At 49.2% G+C, this 16,877-nt stretch overlaps 3 protein-coding genes across 3 annotated transcripts in view; 1 reads left to right on the top strand and 2 right to left on the bottom strand.

The window, feature by feature from the left end:
• LCK (LCK proto-oncogene, Src family tyrosine kinase) overlaps positions 1 to 8,959 on the bottom strand; it is a 21,344-nt gene extending 12,385 nt beyond the window's left edge. Inside the window, exon 1 of the mRNA XM_010836910.1 lies at positions 8,816 to 8,959. The gene's annotated coding sequence lies outside the window, so the exon portion shown is untranslated. The remainder of the gene's footprint in view (positions 1 to 8,815) is intronic.
• A 1,780-nt stretch (positions 8,960 to 10,739) lies between these two features.
• FAM167B (family with sequence similarity 167, member B) lies at positions 10,740 to 12,801 on the bottom strand. The gene is made up of 2 exons (XM_010836909.1): positions 11,851 to 12,801; positions 10,740 to 11,224 (listed from the first exon to the last, which is right to left on the bottom strand). The coding sequence occupies exons 1-2, from the start codon at positions 12,106 to 12,108 to the stop codon at positions 10,994 to 10,996; spliced, it is 489 nt and encodes a 162-aa protein (XP_010835211.1). The 5' UTR covers positions 12,109 to 12,801; the 3' UTR covers positions 10,740 to 10,993.
• A 2,460-nt stretch (positions 12,802 to 15,261) lies between these two features.
• Positions 15,262 to 16,877, top strand: part of LOC104986375 (myotubularin-related protein 9-like) — an 8,734-nt gene continuing 7,118 nt past the window's right edge. The window contains 1 exon segment of the mRNA XM_010836908.1: positions 15,262 to 16,736. Within this exon segment, the coding sequence (XP_010835210.1) occupies positions 16,366 to 16,736 (371 nt within the window). The 5' untranslated portion in view covers positions 15,262 to 16,365.

Here is a 16,877-nt window from a genome sequence, read left to right as displayed (position 1 = left end):
CCCAGAATAACACTGTAGGCTTGCAAGTGATCTGTTTCTCAGTTTGACAAATTGCATTATTGTTTCTTCAATGCATACTTGGTGGCTTAGCCACTTGGTTCCCAGGTGGCTTAGTGGTTAAGAATCTACCTGCCAATGCAGATGCAGGAGACATGGGTTTGATCCCTGGGTTGGAAAGATTGCCTGGAGGAGGAAATGGCAACCCACTCCAGTATTCTTGTCGGGAAAATTCCTATGGACAGAGGAGCATGGCAGGCTACAGTCTGTGGAGTCGCACAGTCGGACACAGGTCGGACTTGACTGAGTGACTGAACACACACACATACAAGGCATACTTAGTTAAGTCTCTGCTTAAAATGTGAACTAGAAACAACAAAATTAGTACCTAAATGAGGTAGTTTAGTCAGCAAAACCCTCAAAATCATGAGAGCCATGGGGGAGCGGGGAAAAGTACGACAGGGGAAGGGCAAGTAAGTCCTTAGAGGGAAGAGTTTAGAAGCAAGAGTGTAGGGACTTCCCTGGTGGTTCAGTGGTTAAGACTCCCTGCTACCAATGCAGGGATCCTGAGTTCCATCCCTGGTCAGGGAACTAGATCCTACATGATACAGCTAAGAGTTCACATGCTGCAACTAAAATCCCAAGAGTTGCAACTAAGATCCAGTGCAGCCAAAATAAATGAATAAATAAAAGAAGAAGCACCTGTGTAATTCACCAGGCTCATTTTAAAGACGGAGATGGTGTCAGACCAGAGGAGCTAAGTGGTTTTTCCCAATAGCACAGGAGGGCTCTTGGCAGAGGCAGAATTCCAATCAGGCCCCTACCTCCTCTATCCAGGTACTCTGCTCTGTTCTTCACTTCCTGGAAAACCTAAAGAGTGTAGGGAATCCTGAGAGGTGATGGAGACAATGGAGCAGGGAAGGAGGTCTGACAGAATGAAGTCTACTCTCCATCAGAAATGTGACATTGCACTGTTAACAGGCCTTTCTCTCTGAGACAATTCTCTATCTCGAATGCATGTTTTTGGTTTATTTATTTTCAGTTTTTTGGCTGTGCTGGGTCTTCGTTGCTTTTTGCTCAGGTTTTCTCTAAGTTGCGGTGAGCAGGGGCTATTCTTCCCTTCGATGTGTGGTCTTCTCGTTGCAGTGGCTTCTCTTGTTGCAGAGCACAGGTTCTAGGCGAGTGCGCTGGGTGGTTGTGGCACACGGGCTCAGTCACACCTCAACATGTGGGATCCTCTGGGACCAGGGATTGAACCCATGTCCCTTGCACTGGCAGGCAAATTCTTATCCACTGTTCCACCAGCCAAGTCCCCTAAAACGCATGTTTTTGAGTATGCATTTCTCTGGCTGGTGAATACAAGTTTGTGCCTACGGAGGCACATTAATCATTGAGCATCATGTTATGTGTACATACCCATGGGTGTGTAGGAGTCCATGTATGCAGATGGCTGTACAATGAAATGGGGGCATGTATGGTTTGTACGGGTCCCTAAGTAATTGTGAGGTTATATATGCATATATTTCTTTGTACAAAATGTGGGTCCCATTCTAGTCTGATCAAACCAGGTTAATAAATGAAGTTAGCAAAAAGAAAATAAAAATTAAAGCTTAATATAAATTTCTCATTGAAAGTAAGAGAGGAGAGGAATGAAGAAAGAAAGAAAAAGAAAGAGGAAGCAGATCCAGAGAATCGCCAGGACTCTCAGAATCAGTAACAAAAGGCAGATGCTGGAGTGAATGAAACAGGACATTCTTTTCTCCCAACTCAAGAATTCAAGGTCAATGTGTGTGTGTGTGTTAGTTGCTTAGTCATGTCCGACTCTTTGCAACCCCATAGACTATAGCCCACCAGGCCCCTCTGTCCATGGGATTCTCCAGGCAAGAACACTGGAGTGGCTTGCCATTTCCTTCTCCAAAAGGAACTATAGAAAGAAAGAAAGTAAAGTCATTCAGTCGTGTCCGACTCTTTGCGACCCCATGGACTGTAGCCTACCAGGCTCCCCCATCCATGGAATTTTCCAAGCAAGAGTACTGGAGTGGGGTGCCATAGGAGGAACTTTGTAGATTCTAGACCTTCTCTGACTGGTGTCTATAATGTTCTCGGTCAATCTCAAGGTCTGTCCACGGTCCACAGAGGGCTTTGTGCCAGTTATGAAGGGCCACCCCTCCCTGGGGTTTCAAACTTGGAGAGTGGAGCGAGGGCTAGATTTCAGGTCCCATCTGTCTTGTCGCTTCACAGAGCCCAACATACACAGCGCCCTGCTCATCGCAGTTTGTTTAGTCACTGTGGTGTCTGACTATTTGTGGCCCCATGGACTATTGGCTGCCAGGCTCCTCCACCCATGTAATCTCCCTGCTCATACTCCGTGTAGAATTGGTCAAAAATCCCGGATTTCATGAAGTTCCTGGACCAAATTTTCTGATCCCAGAGTTGTTTAGGAATCATACCACAGTGAGCTCTGTTTTGCACTTCCCTGGTGGTCCAGTGAAGCAGTCAATGCAGAGGGCTTGGGTTTGATCCCTGGTCAGGGAAGTAGATCGCACTCGCTGCAACTAAAGATCGCTCGTGTGGCAACTAAGACCCGACTCAGCCAAATTAATTCATTACTTTTTAAAAACTAAGAAAACCTGAATACAGTGTGACTAAACTAAATAACTATTATTTAGTTAATAATAAAGCATTGGTATTAAAACAACAACAACAAAACCATAACAAGCTCTGATTCTTGCCAGCTCGTTCACTTTTACCAACTCCATAGATATCATCTCACTTGACTGGGCCTAGAATGTGTTTTGTCCCCTTAAAAAAATATACAAGACTTTCCCTCCCCTGAACTGTAAACCTATTCATTTATTGAACATTCTGTCCAAAATGTGTGCCAGCTTCTTGCCCAGGCAATGTGTGTGTCAAGAGCAGGCAAGCTATTTCACTGACCCAGGCTACTGCCATACTATGGGCCACATTGTGGCAAAATCTGTTAGGAATAATTTAAAGCATTTTCTTGGCCTTTTTCTTTGGTCAAGATTTGATTATTGGCGAAGATACATATGTTCAGTGAAGAGCCTGGGCTGTGGATGCCCGTGCAGAACCCTTAGCACGGTACTTGAGAATCAGGGTTGACAGGCATGGCAAGTAATTTCTAGTGGGTAAAACAGGGATGCATCCTGAATTCCTTCCTTTTTCACATATTCCTCTTTGATATAATACTGGTTTGGAATAAACCCTGTGAGTTCACAGAGTTCACAAAAACAGAGAACAAAAGGATGAGTCTTTTCTTATATGCAAATAAGATGGATTTAGTCTTACAAACTGAGAGTGGTTTGAACACAGAACTGATTCTCCTAGTTAGTTATTGCCATAAACAAGGGCAATAGAGTGATTATTCTAAAGCTTGTATTTTGGGTAGAGGTCCTCCAACTAGTAACTTGTATATATTGAGTAATTCCTCTTATTGAGTCCCCTTCCTTATGTACCTCTGTCTGTATTTTGCATCATGTAGGTTTTATCAGGACGAAGTATTACTTAAAATTTGGCAATCTGAACCACTCTATTAAAGTTTCCGGGAGTCTGCTGATCAGAGAGGTTCAGCTCACCATGTCCATGTCATGGTCATCCAAGTTCATTCCCAAGGCCTCCCAGTCGTTCACTGACAGAGGACCTTTGGGCAGGTTACTACACCTGTCTAAACCTCCCTCAGAGAATTCCTGGGTGGTCCACTGGTTGGACTCTGTGCTTCCATTGCAGGGGGCACAGGTTCAATCCCTGGACTCTGGTCAGGGGACTAAGATCCTGCATGCCTCGCAGTGTGGCCAAAAAGAAAAAGAACATAAACCTCCCTCAGTTCGTTTTTCTTCAAAATGGAAATTAAAAATGGACCCGCGTCCACGGCTGTTGTGAACATAATATGTGATCTAGAGATGACCTCATATAATAAAGTACTTAACATGGTACACAGTAAGGACTAAGTAAATGAAAATTGTTATTTGAGGCCAGCATGGGTATTTCATGACCCCAGACTTAAACATATTCGTTTTCCTTTTTGATTTTTGGCACTTCCACAGACCATTTTTCACGTTTAATATATTTACCTCAAATGAAAACTTTGCTACCATAAATGGAAAACAAGTACAGAACACGGTAAATCGAGTGTACTTTTTTTTAAAAAAATGGAAAATTAGTATCACCATCTATAAATGGAAATCAGTATATATTAAAATAAACACAGGGTATAATACCTAAATTCACATTTGCACATGTTCATTCATGACCCCCTAAGATCACTCACCCGCATCAGTGACGAGGTATCTGGGGAAATGCCGCACTGTGGAACAGAGCTCTGAACTTAGGCCTCACTTGGTAGGTGAGAGGAGGCATGACTTTCTTACGTGGTCAGCCTACCGATTACAATTTAATGGGTACATCTTATGTGCCAGGCTCTGATCTAGACTTGCGGACACACTGGTGAATAGTCAGAGGTTCCCGTCCATTTGACTCTGCCCTCTGCGACAGAGGTGGGTGCCCCACTGGTGGGTCACTCAACTTTCACAGGAGGCAGTAAGGCCTATCTTTAGCTCACTGGTCAGTAACTCCTGACAACACTAACAACACCAAACAGCAATACTGTCCAGGAAGCAGCATCTTAAAATCACCACATTGCCCACTAACCAAGTTCACAATATTTAGCTAAAACCACTGTGGTTTTCGGAGAAGGCAATGGCACCCCACTCCAGTACTCTTGCCTGGAAAATCCCATGGACGGAGGAGCCTGGTAGGCTGCAGTCCATGGGGTCGCTAAGAGTCGGACACGACTGAGCGACTTCACTTTCACTGAAAAGGTGAAGTAGATCTCCACATAGACATGGAAAGATGTTCCAGAGATAACATGGCAAGAAAGTCACAGAACAGAATATAGAGTATAAGCCTATTTGCATTTATTTTTTAATGTTACATTTATTTACCTGTTTGTTTATTTTTGGCTGCACTGGGTCTCTGTCGCCGTGTGAAGACTTTCCCTAGTTATGGAGAGTGGGGGTTACTGTCCAGTTGCCCAGCGGCGTGTGAAAGCAAACGTGTCTGTGGACACAGGGATAGAACCTGTGTCCCCTGCACTGGCAGGCTGACTCTTAACCACTGGACCACCAGGGAATCCTCCTATTTGCATCCGAGTATGAGTATGGATACCTAGGGGATTCTTTTCAGCCAGATTCTGTGCTAAGCCTTCATTTGCATGACTTCATGTTAGCCACATAGTAATCCTATCAAGTAAGTGCTATTATTATCCCCATTTCACAGATGCAAAAACTGAGGGCTAAATGGGGTAAAGCTATTTGTCTGAGGCCTCATAACAAATAAGTGATAGAAACAAGTAGCTGAACCTCAGGCTATCTGTTTCCAGGGATTAAGTTCTTAACTAATATGCTTTTCAGTGGCCACGTAGGGGAAAATCTAGAAGGATGTACACCAAACTGTTCACAGTGAGCATAGCCCACGAGTGAGATTGGAGGGAGCTGCATTTCTTATATTTCTGTATATGTCTCTGTACTGTTTAAATTTTTTTTTTAATATTTATTTATTTTATTTAGTGGCACGGGGTCTTAGTAGCAGCATGCAGGATCTTTAGTTCTGGCATGTGGGATCTAGTTCCCTGACCAGGGATCGAACCTGGGCCCCCTGCACTGGGAGCACAGAGTCTTAGCCACTGGACCACCAGGGAAGTCCCTACTGTTAAAATTTTTAGAAGCAGCCATGTGCTAATTTTATAATTGAAAACCAGAAAACAACCAAGTCCCCACCAACGCAAAAACTCTGGTAAGACACACAATCCTTTGAGAAGAATCAACCTTACAGCTGTCCTTCCACTGCTCCCCTTGTCTCTGGAGGTGCAGGCAAGGAACTAGGGATACAAGAAAAATGGTTCTGCAACCACCGAGGTCTGAGAAACACTGGGTTAGACAAAAGCAAACAGCTGCCTTCTCTGGGGAGACTTTCAGAGTTTCCACAAGCTAACACTGATAGAAATTTCACATGGGACACTTCATAGCTGAGGCCGTATTGATTTGGACCCAGAACTGTTTTCTTCCCGGACGCCTCGTGGGACTAGCATTCTTTAGACCAAGCATTGGAAATATAGCTCAGATACCTTCCAACCAACACCTGGATGGAGGGCCCACTTGCCTCCATCCCACCCACAAACTCAGCTCCCCTCAGCATTGCTTTCACTGAATTGAGCTTGGCCTTGAAGCCATCAGCTTGTGGGTGTGTGCATGGATTTATAGGATCCCACTGTGGTGTTGGAGAAGACTCTTGAGAGTCCCTTGGACTGCAAGGAGATCCAACCAGTCCATCCTAAAGGAAATTAGTCCTGAATATTCACTGGAGGAACCGATGTTGAAGCTGAAACTCCAATACTTTGGCCACCTGTTGCAAAGAACTGACTCATTGGAAAATACCCTGATGCTGGGAATGATTGAAGGTGGGAAGAGAAGGGGATGACAGAGGATGAGATGGTTGGATGGCATCACCAACTCAATGGACTTGAGTTTGAGTAAGCTCCAAGAGTTAGTGATGGACAGGGAGGCCTGGTGTGTTACAGTCCGTGGGGTTGCTGAGTCGGATACGACTGAGTGACTGAACTGAACTGAACTGAACTGATGTGTGATGTATATGTGGTCCCTGCCTCTGCCTCTGAACATCCATGCACACCTACATTTTCCAGTGATGATATGAATGGTATTTAGGCTAGGGAGGGAAGGATTGTGTGTGTGTGTGTGTGTGTGTGTGTGTGTGTGTGTATCTATGTGTCTGTAGGAAGGTATTGTGGGACCCTCCTCCAAGACAGACCCTGTGGGCCAGCCTAGAATTCTCACACCCACTAGAACACACAGGAAACAAGCTCATTTGCAAAGCTACACCACAAGTGTAAAGGAATGGGCTGCCCACTGGCCTGCCAAGGTGCTGAGTAGGAGTAATTCCGGGTATGGACAGCTCCCCCCGCCAACACCCCCACCACACATACACCCTTGGGTGTACCATTTGCAGGAGAAATGGTTGCCTAACCTCTGTTAAGCACCTTCGGCATGCCAGGTACTACCCACGGAACATCACGGCCATTTTCGCTTTGATTTCCCACCAGCACTCTGTAAGGAGGGATTTATTATTGCCTCTTTACCAATAAAGCAACTGGAATTGGAGAGGTGAAGTTATTTGTTCAAGGAAATAGCAGAACCAGAATTGTGCCTGGGTCAGCCTGACTGTGAAATGCATGTCCTTTGCGCTACACCAGACCCGCTAGCTCTCTTGTGTTTGGTCTTGCCCTGAGGTCTCTGCCCTCCTAGGACCCAACGAACAACCCAGAGACAGTGACCCTGGCTGCATATCCTAGGTACTCTGCAAAATGGGCCTTTGTTCTCATAACCGCCTGACTCTTCCAGGAAGCCTTCCGATCACCCAAGGGAAGCCTCCTCTCGACCTCCTCCGGAGCTTCCGCCCATTCTCTTGCTTCATCACTTGGCCTTTTTCCCTTTGAGAAGCACCTCTGTCCCAGAGCCTCGAGGGCGAGGGACCCTGAATCATCCTTCAGCACAGGCTGGGTGGGGGATGGCCAATGCCAATCCAGGGTCTGGATGAGTCTAGGGAAGACCCAGCTTGTTTTCTAGGCCCCACAAGAGGCTGCAGGCCTTGGAGCTGGGGACAAAAGAAAGACTGCAACATGGCTGAGAGAGTGGAAACTGTTTCAAGAAAAACTCCAATGGCAGTGAGGGAGGCAGGGGAAACCTGGAAAGTGTGGCTCAGGTGGGGATTTACCCCATAAACTGCAGGGTGAGAGCTAAAATGAGGGGGTGGACAGGGAGCTGATTCTGCCTCCCTGGGCCTCTGCCTTCCCAGGGTCTGAAGCAGGACCCAGCAGGACCCACTGGCCCTAATCAGGCAGTGGCAGGGGTGGGGGAAGTGGACAGGAGGGAGCAAAGGCAAGAGGAAAGGACATCCTGTGCACACTTGGCAGGGGCAGGAGTGGCAATTTTCCAGATGGAAACCCAGACGGTCCTTGCCCAGGGCCAACAGCACCCCTGTCCAGGATAAAAATAGCCCTTCCTCTTCCCTTCTCCCATCATCCTCTCACCCCCCAACTTCCCGGAGTCCTGTCAGATACTTCCGCCCCAGGCCCCATCCCAGATGATAAATATCCCCCTGCATGCCCATCCATTCCCAAAGGAAGACCCCCTGCCTCTCTCAAGCAGTGTGGGTCGAGGCTAAAGTCACTTCTCACGTGTCTGTCGGGATGCTCTTGGTGACTCCCCTCACTCTCTCAACAGAGTCTTGTCACTGGGGTCTGCACCCAGTGACAAGCAGAAGGACTCTTGGGACCCTTGACACAAGCCTGTCCATCACCTTGCTCCAAGGGGGAATCACATCCTAGGCCATCACCTCTCCCAGGGCCATCACCCTCTCTGCCTCTGCATTGCTGACGGACTATGGGGAGGGAGCGCTTTGCCAATCTGGGGCTCAGGAGGCTTATCCATCATGGGATGAGGGGCTGGATGTAGAGATTTCTGAAGGCCTTTTCAGTACCTAAGAGATCCCCAAGGAAAAAGCTCCCAGTGAGGTTGGCGCTGATGGCAGGCAGTGTGGTAGAAGCAGGAGGCAACTACACAGGAAAGAGGCAATCTGGCTGTTCAGCCTGCCTCCCACCTGACCTCCAGGTGTTTCTGACCCCAGCCTGAAAGGCTGCTGCATCCCGGGGGAGCCTGACCCCAGGCCCAGCCTGCTCGCAGGTCCCACACCCAGCCCTTAGGCCCCTGTTCCCGGCACTCCTTACCTGCCCAGCCCAGGAGCCCCCTGGCCCCATTCACATGGTCTTCCTGGCCTAGCCCGGCTGCCCAGACACAGCTTCGGCTCCCCTCACCGTCGTAGCCACCGGCTGTCTCCCCGCGCCCACGTCCCACCCTGACTTCCTGCCTCCTCCTGAGGGCTCCGCAGCCAACCGGGCCCCAGCAGCCCAACCGCAAGCCTCCAGCACCCCCAAGCTTCCTGCTGCCATCGCCCCCTGCCTCTCAGCCCTCGAGGGTCCTTTCACCCCAGTCCAGGCCCCATTCACCTCGAAGGTGGCACCCGGAGGTGGAGGAGGATACTGGATGGAACTTCCTCCGCCCCCCCAGGGAGCACCTGGACCAGAGATTCAAGGGCCGCCTTGAAGCCCCAGTGAGCAAGAGGCAAGTAGGCACCCACTCAGCTTTCAGTGAAGGGCAAGCTGCACGGCTGTCAGTCTGAGGGCCAGGTGACCCTTGTAATACAGTCGGAGGGCAAAAGTAACATCACCTCAGATTCAGGGGGGAACAACATCCCTGGAAAATCACTGGAGGTGGGATACGATGCTAGACAGTCAGATAGATACCAGGTGCACACAGCTGCTAGCCACACAGTGGAACCACAGCCATGCCATCTCAGGGCATGGGGCAAGAGCTTTATTATTTGCAGAGGGGAGGCTAATACCCCTCTTACAGACAGTCTGCTGGACAACAGGCTGTTCAAGGAAGCAGACAGGACAACCCGGTATCTTTAAGGGAGTAGAGTCACAGCCTCTTTTGTGGGCAGAGGGCAGGACAACACCCCCTAATTATGGTTGGAGAGTAGGGCAATCCTTCTAACTCAGGCAGAGACAAGGCCACAGCCCGTCAGAGGCGAAGGCCTGACACCACCTCCTGCAACAGGTGGGAGACAGAACAAACACTCCTGCCCAGGCCCCAGGTGCAGGCGACAGACAGGCAGGAGGCAGGGACCCTGTCACAAGGGTCAGGCCAACAATCTCCCTTTCCCCAGGAGCCAGGCTGAGGGCCAGGTCACCAGTGTTATGAGGAACTCTACGTGGCCTCTCGCGGGCCCAAGAGCTGGGCCTTGACCGCACCCATCGGAAGACAGAAACCTGTTGCCACCGCCTGAGCCTGTACTGAGGCAGCAGGCTGGGGGAGGGGAAGCCCACAGAGCATTGTTGGGGTTTGTGAGGTGGAAGCTGATGCTGTATGCACCTTCAGCTGCTGCGGAGAGAAGGGGGAGACAGGAAATGGGTGGGGGGAAGAGGAAGCCTGAGTTGGAAAGTCAGACAAAGAGGGTGACACAGAAACAAAAGCTGAGAAACACGAAGTTTTTTTTGAAAAAAAAAAAAAAAAAACACAACTAAAAAACAGCCCTACAGAATGACACAGAGCCCAAAGTCTCAGCTGCAGGCCCCAGCTCCCCTTGCTATGAACCTGAGCACTTCACAGTCCATCTCTGGGCCCCAGGACAACAGTAAGAACACGATTGGGGCTAGTGATAATAATGCACATTTTATTGAGGACTTACTGTACATTATCTCACTTAAAATGTATCTAACTACTTGTGGAGTTGGATTTTCCATTGTAAAGATAAAGAGACAGATGCAGGGGTTAAGAGAGCTCCTCCAGGTCTGATAGAATCGATGTTGCAGTTGACATTGAACCCAGGTCTACAAGATCCTGCGTTCTTCAGCTGCTCATTTATCTGAGTCACATTCCATAGGGGTGATTTAGAATTTAGGTTAAATTCTTTTCCAGTCCTGATCTGGATGCGATAGAGAGATAGAAGTGGAGCTGCAGGGAAGATGAGTATCCATCAGGGCTTCTCTACCCTCAAGGCCAGCCTCCTCTCCCGAGGTAGAACCCGGGGCCCTAGCAACCAGCGAGACAGTGAACCCGGGCCTGAATAAAGGACTGCAGAGACCTTGATGGGAAGCAGAGATTTATTGAGGAGACTGAGGGTCTGTGAACTCCTCCCCTTCCTCCAAACCACCCTCTTCCCCCATCCGGGCAGCAGGGCCCCAGGATGCTGCAGCTTTAAGCTCCCAGAGTGCTGAGCATCTCCCCAACTCTACCCCGACCCTTCTCCAGGTGCTGGCTCCTCTGGGGCGCCCCTCTCTTCCTTTGTCCCAGGTGGGCTGGGGAATGGGTAGCAGGTGGTGCAGGAGACACACAGGGATCCCTTAGCAGAGGGTGAAGCGCCGGGCACTGATGTTCATGCGCGTGAGGCCCAGGTGCCGCAGTGGCGGGGCCAGGGCCAGGCCGGCCCCGGGCTCCATCTCCAGCTCCATCTCGGCCTCGTTCAGCAGCTCTTGGTGCAGGTGACAGACTTGGTCCACCTTCAGCCGGTGCAGCTGGGCCCGCAGCCTAAGCAGCTGCCCTGCCAGCTGCCGGTCCTGTGCCTGCATCTCCTGCTGCAGCCGAGAGGGGGCATGAGCCCGCTGAACCTCCATTCCCTTCCGGTCAACACCCCGGGGGCTTTGCCCTGACTATGTCCTTCCCACCCCCTCATATCCCGGCTCTATACAGCCCATCTCATAGATCTTGCTCTAAAACCAAGCTAAACAAGTACAGGTACCTGGGGCCTGATCTTAGATCAAATCGATGGAATCTCCAGTCTGGAGGCTGACATTTTTATATTTGCACATATTAGATTAAGAGCCACCTAGTTAATACTGGCCTCCTCTGGGGACAGCGTAGTTAGTGCCTCCTTTGTATCTTTGGGGTATAGCAATTTGCAGAGGAGACTGGGAGGCCATGCCTTCCCCAGCTATCCCTGGTGGCCCCCAAGGGCAGGACTCTGTCCTCTGAGCCACAGGAGCACAAGGTCAGTAGACTGATGGACTCCTTCTTCAGTAAGGCTCCCTGAATAAAACACTGGACAAGTCCATTCCTGGCTCCTCAACCCTGGGACAAAGCCACAGAAGAGGGCAGTTGCTGGAGGCAGGGTCTTTCTCATCCCCTCACCATACCCAGGGTTTTCGGCCCTGAGGACTGCCCTCAAGGCCCTCTGCAAGGCTGCCCACCCCACCAGACTTACCAGCTCCCGTCGGAGCCACTCAAGGGCAGAGTCCATTGAGTCGAATCCGCAAATGGCCCCAGGTCCCCCGGGCTTGGGTCTGGCTTGGGCCCTGTGCCAGGCCTGGCTCTGGACCCGGGCTGTCCACTCCAGGTATGATGGCCGTCGTGTCTGTAGCTGCAGCTTGGCCGTCAGTGCCTTCACAGAGTCCAAGCTCTCTGCTTCGTCATCCTCCTCATCTTCACCCACTGCCTGGAATTTTAATGGTCCCAGGGACATAGTAGGGGGTGAGCAGTGACAGGGAAAGGCTGCAGCTCTGGGGTTAGGGAAAGGCTGGCAGTATTACCCAGGAAGAGGTGGGAGAAGCTGAGGGTGAAAGAAATGTGCCAGGGAGTGTGCGATGGTGAATGTTCAAGGTGGGTCAGGGAGGCTTGAGTGTGTCAGGGTAAGCAGATGGGTGTAGGAGGCTGAGTGTGCAAGGGCTGGGATTTTCCTGGACTGCTATCCCAGGAGCCACGTGATGCCCATCCGGGTGGGGGCAGGAGGAGCCCTGCGCCTCTGGCCCCTTGGATGAAATTTATTGTCTTTGCCCAAAAGGAGACACCCAGTTCCCAGAAAGGAAGTTGCTCCAGGATAAGAAAAGCATCGTCCACACTAGAGTCTTGGCCCTCTTCCCAAGACCCAAGTTAAGGGATTGGGGAGGGGATAGGAGGCTGACAAGCTGCCCCCAGTCCTGACTCATGACTGTGGCCCTTCAGCAAAGGAATAGTGTCCAGATCCTCAATTTGGGAGTCAGGAGACTTGGGTTCAGGTGCTGGCTCTGTGGGACCTTGGACAAGTCACTGACTCTGTTGGGACAGATCAGTGATTTCAAGCTATATTCTAAGGAACTTTAGGTTCCCTTGGAGATCCCACAAGGACTGTGTTCGGGGTAAGGGCAGAGCTGTGGATGGGCTCCTCGACCTTCCTCTCCCTGCCCCTCCCAGGGCTTCAACCAGAGCACTTCCCTTTTTAAAACTTTGTGTTGAAATATAACACACACCCAGAAAAATTTACATGTCGTAAATACATGGCTTGATGAATTCTCCCCAACTGAATCAGAGTGATGTAAACAGATCAAGCAAAGGAGTATTACCATCACCCAGGAAGCTCCTTTGTGTTGCTGGTCTAGACCAACTCTCCTAAGGGTAATGTAACCAAGCACAGCTTGCTCAAGTACCTACAGGTGAGAAAGCCGAACTCTGACAGGGTGTTTGCAGCAAAGTAAGGGTTTATTGCAGGGGGGCCAAGCAGGGGAGTGAGAGACAAGTCTCAGATCCACATCAACTTGGTCTTTGAGTGTTAGGTTTTTGCTTTTTGTTTTTAAAGGGGAAGAACTGGACTTCCCCAGTGGTCCAGCGGTTAAGACTTCCACCGCAGTAGGCACGGGTTCCATCCCTGGTTGGGGAAGTTCCGCATGCCACGTAGTATGGCCAAAAGAAAGAAAGAAAAGAAAAAAAAAAAGGGGAAGAACAAAGAGGCTGGGATTAATCATCACCTTGTGATGTTTCTGTGACATTTCTTTTTTTTTCTTTTTCTGTGACATTTCTTAATAGTAGTTTCAGAGTCAGAATGTCTCTTCAGTTCAGTTCAGTTCAGTTCAGTCCCCGACCCCATGAACCGCAGCACGCCAGGCCTTCCTGTCCATCACCAACTCCCGGAGTCCACCCAAACCCATGTCCATTGTGTTGGTGATGCCATCCAACCGTTTCATCCTTTGCTGTCCCTTCCTCCTCCTGCCCTCAATCTTTCTCAGCATCAGTCTTTTCAAATGAGTCAGCTCTCTGCATCATGTGGCCAAAGTATTGGAGTTTCAGCTTCAACATTAGTCCCTCCAATGAACCCACAGGACTGATCTCCTTTAGGATGGACTGGTTGGATCTCCTTGCAATCCAAGGGACTCTCAAGAGTCTTCTCCAACACCGAAGTTCAAAAGCATCAATTCTTCAGTGCTCAGCTTTCTTTATAGTCCAACTCTCACATCCATACATGACCACTGGAAAAACCATAGCTTTGACTAGACAGATCTTTGTTGACAAAGTAATGTCTCTGCTTTTTAATATGCTATCTAGGTTGGTCATAACTTTCCTTCCAAGGAGCAAGTGTCTTTTAATTTCATGGCTGCAGGCACCATCTGCAGTGACTTTGGAGCCCCCAGAAATCAAGTCAGTCACTGTTTCTACTGTTTCCCCATCTATTTGCCATGAAATGATGGACCGGATGCCATGATCTTAGTTTTCTGAATGTTGAGTTTTAAGCCAAGCTTTTCACTCTCCTCTTTCACTTTCATCAAGAGGCTCTTTAGTTCTTCACTTTCTGCCATAACGGTGGTGTCATCTGCATATCTGAGGTAATTGATATTTCTCCCGGCAATCTTGATTCCAGGTTGTGCTTCTTCCAGCCCAGCATTTCTCATGATGTACTCTGCATATAAGTTAAATAAGCAGGGTGACAATATACAGCCTTGGCGTACTCCTTTTCCTATTTGGAACCAGTCTGTTGTTCCATGTCCAGTTCTAACTGTTGCTTCCTGACCTGCATACAGAAATGTTTCTGGTTTATGATTATCTGGCCAGGTGGCCCATGGCTGGGGGCTGATGAGTTGTTACCTCATCTTGTCCTAGAGAAACAGCTTGAATTTGTATGTTAATGATAATACCTAGGATAGCAATTTCAGTACATTAATGGTATTATGGACAATAGCAATTTTAGACATCTGACTCTGTGGGTTTTTTTTGTTTGGTTGGTTTTCAGCCTAGGCACAAGGCATGGGGGATCTTAGTTCCCCAACCAGGGTCTTAACCACTGGACCACCAGGGAGTTTTCCGACTCTTGTTGATTAGTGTTCATCTAGCACAGAATTGAAGTCAGTTCAGTTCAGTTCAGTTCAGTCACTCAGTCTTGTCTCTTTGCAACCCCATGGACTACAGCACACCAGGCTCCCCTGTCCATCACCAACTCCTGGAGTTTACTCAAACTCATGTCCATTGAGTCGGCGATGCCATCCAACTATCTTATCCTGTCTTCCCCTTCTCCTCCCACCTTCAATCATTCCCAGCATCAGGGTCTTTACAGTTTTACAGCCAAGAATTTACAGTTCTTCGCATCAGGTGGCCAAAGTATTGGAGTTTCAGCTTCAGCATCAGTCCTTCCAATGAATATTCAGGACTGATTTCCTTTAGGCTGGACTGGTTGGATCTCCTTGCAGTCCAAGGGACTCTCAAGAGTCTCCTCCAACACTACGGTTCAAAAGCATCAATTCTTCAGTGCTCAGCTTTCTTTATAGTCCAACTCTCACATCCATACATGACTACTGAAAAAACCAAAGCTTTGACTAGACAGAGGGGATAAAAAAGATAAAAATGTTTTGAATAGAGTGATTAATCATAAACTCAGTAAGGGAACTTGGTTTCTGGGGAGCCCAGTTTCAGTAATACTGCCCTAATTTTTGACAGCCTGGATTAGTTTTGCCTTTTTGTATACTTTCCAGTGTTTCTCAGTCTTTAACATAGATCCCAATCCCCTGGAAACTTATTAAAATAGACTGCCCCATTCCCAGAGATTCAGATTCAGTATGTTTGGGGTAGGGCCTATAATTTGCATTTTTAACGAATTCCCATCCCAGCTGATGCTCCTGGTCTGGAATTTTACAGTTTATACTCTTTTATATCTAGTTCCTTTTATAGAGCAGTTCCAACTTTGTGTTTATATTATGTATGTGTGTATGGGGGGAATCCACTTATGATTTCATTATTTGAAAGAAGGGTTTTGCACACACACAAAAGCCTGGAACCTTGTAGACCAGAAGGCTCTTTAAAGGCAGGAGTACCTTTTATTTTTCATAGTGATTATCACTTAACACATTATAGGCATCATTGTTTAAGAAATAAAAGAATATCTGGATGGATGGGTCCTCCAGTAAATAGATTTAAACTCTTGTAATTTACCAGCTTAAGTGTGTCTCTTGCCAGACTGAAAACCCTGTGAAGGAAACCCTCCTCAGCCACCCTTGGGTCCCTAGGGCCCAGCTCAGTGTATAGGCAATTCCCCTTTGGTCAAAGGATGGAGAGAGGAGGGATGGGGCTCCAGAGGGCAGAACTATACCAGAAGTGGCCCCCCGTAGAGGGCGCCCTCAGGCAGGGACTGCCAGCTGTGGTGGGGGAGGGGTGCCAGCTACACAGCTGCTTGCATTTAAGGTGGACCCAGGGATTTCCCCACCCAGCCTCAGCTGTAGGACAGGATGCAGACACTTCCTAGTTTCTCACTCACCCTTTCCACCCCTCCCACCAGGGTACAGGAGAAGAGACGGGTATTTTTGTTTGTTTTTTAAATCGGTGGGAGTGCCAGCACCTTAGAGACTTTTTTTTTAATGCCTCCTGCGACCCACGAGGTCTTAAAGGACTTTAGCAAGATTTTTCTCCCCCACTTCACAGATGCTGAAATTGAGGTTTCCCTAACAGATTCTAGTCCCGGGGTCCTCACTAAGAAGTGCTAGCAATGGGGTGGGGGTGGGGGAATTCCTGTGAAACTGTGAGATCTCTTCCTCCAAGGGGCCTCCTTAACAGCTGTCCTGCCGGCGTCGCCAGCTGCCCAGCCAGTTCCTGTCCCTTTCGGAGCCCGCGCTCACCCCGCCTGACGCTCGGAGTCAATCCCTGCCGGGCGTCAGGCCCCGCCGCTGGAGGAATGGAGTTCGCGGAGATGATCCGCACCGGCCAGGCCCAAGCCGAGCTCCTGCGGGGTCCGGAGGAGCCCCCACTGCGTGGCACGCTTTGCATCACTGGCCACCACCTGCTGCTGTCGCCAGGGCCCCAGGCGACTCCAGACCTGTGGCTGCTGCTGTTGCGTAACGTTGACTCCATCGAGAAGCGGTGAGACGTGGCGGGGGCGTCCCCGTAGTCGGGGAGCGCGTGGCTCGGTCGGGAGAGGGGAAAGGGCTAGCGCAGTTGGAGCTGGTGCCCCGCTGCATAACGTACAATCTTAAGAAACTCATTTCTTCTCCCCCTGGTGGG

Source organism: Bison bison, unplaced genomic scaffold (genome assembly GCF_000754665.1).
Source record: "Bison bison bison isolate TAMUID 2011002044 unplaced genomic scaffold, Bison_UMD1.0 scf7180017864068, whole genome shotgun sequence".
Lineage (NCBI taxonomy): Eukaryota > Metazoa > Chordata > Mammalia > Artiodactyla > Bovidae > Bison > Bison bison.
Note: the sequence above shows the minus strand (reverse complement) of the source record. Positions and strands in the feature narration are given on the sequence as shown.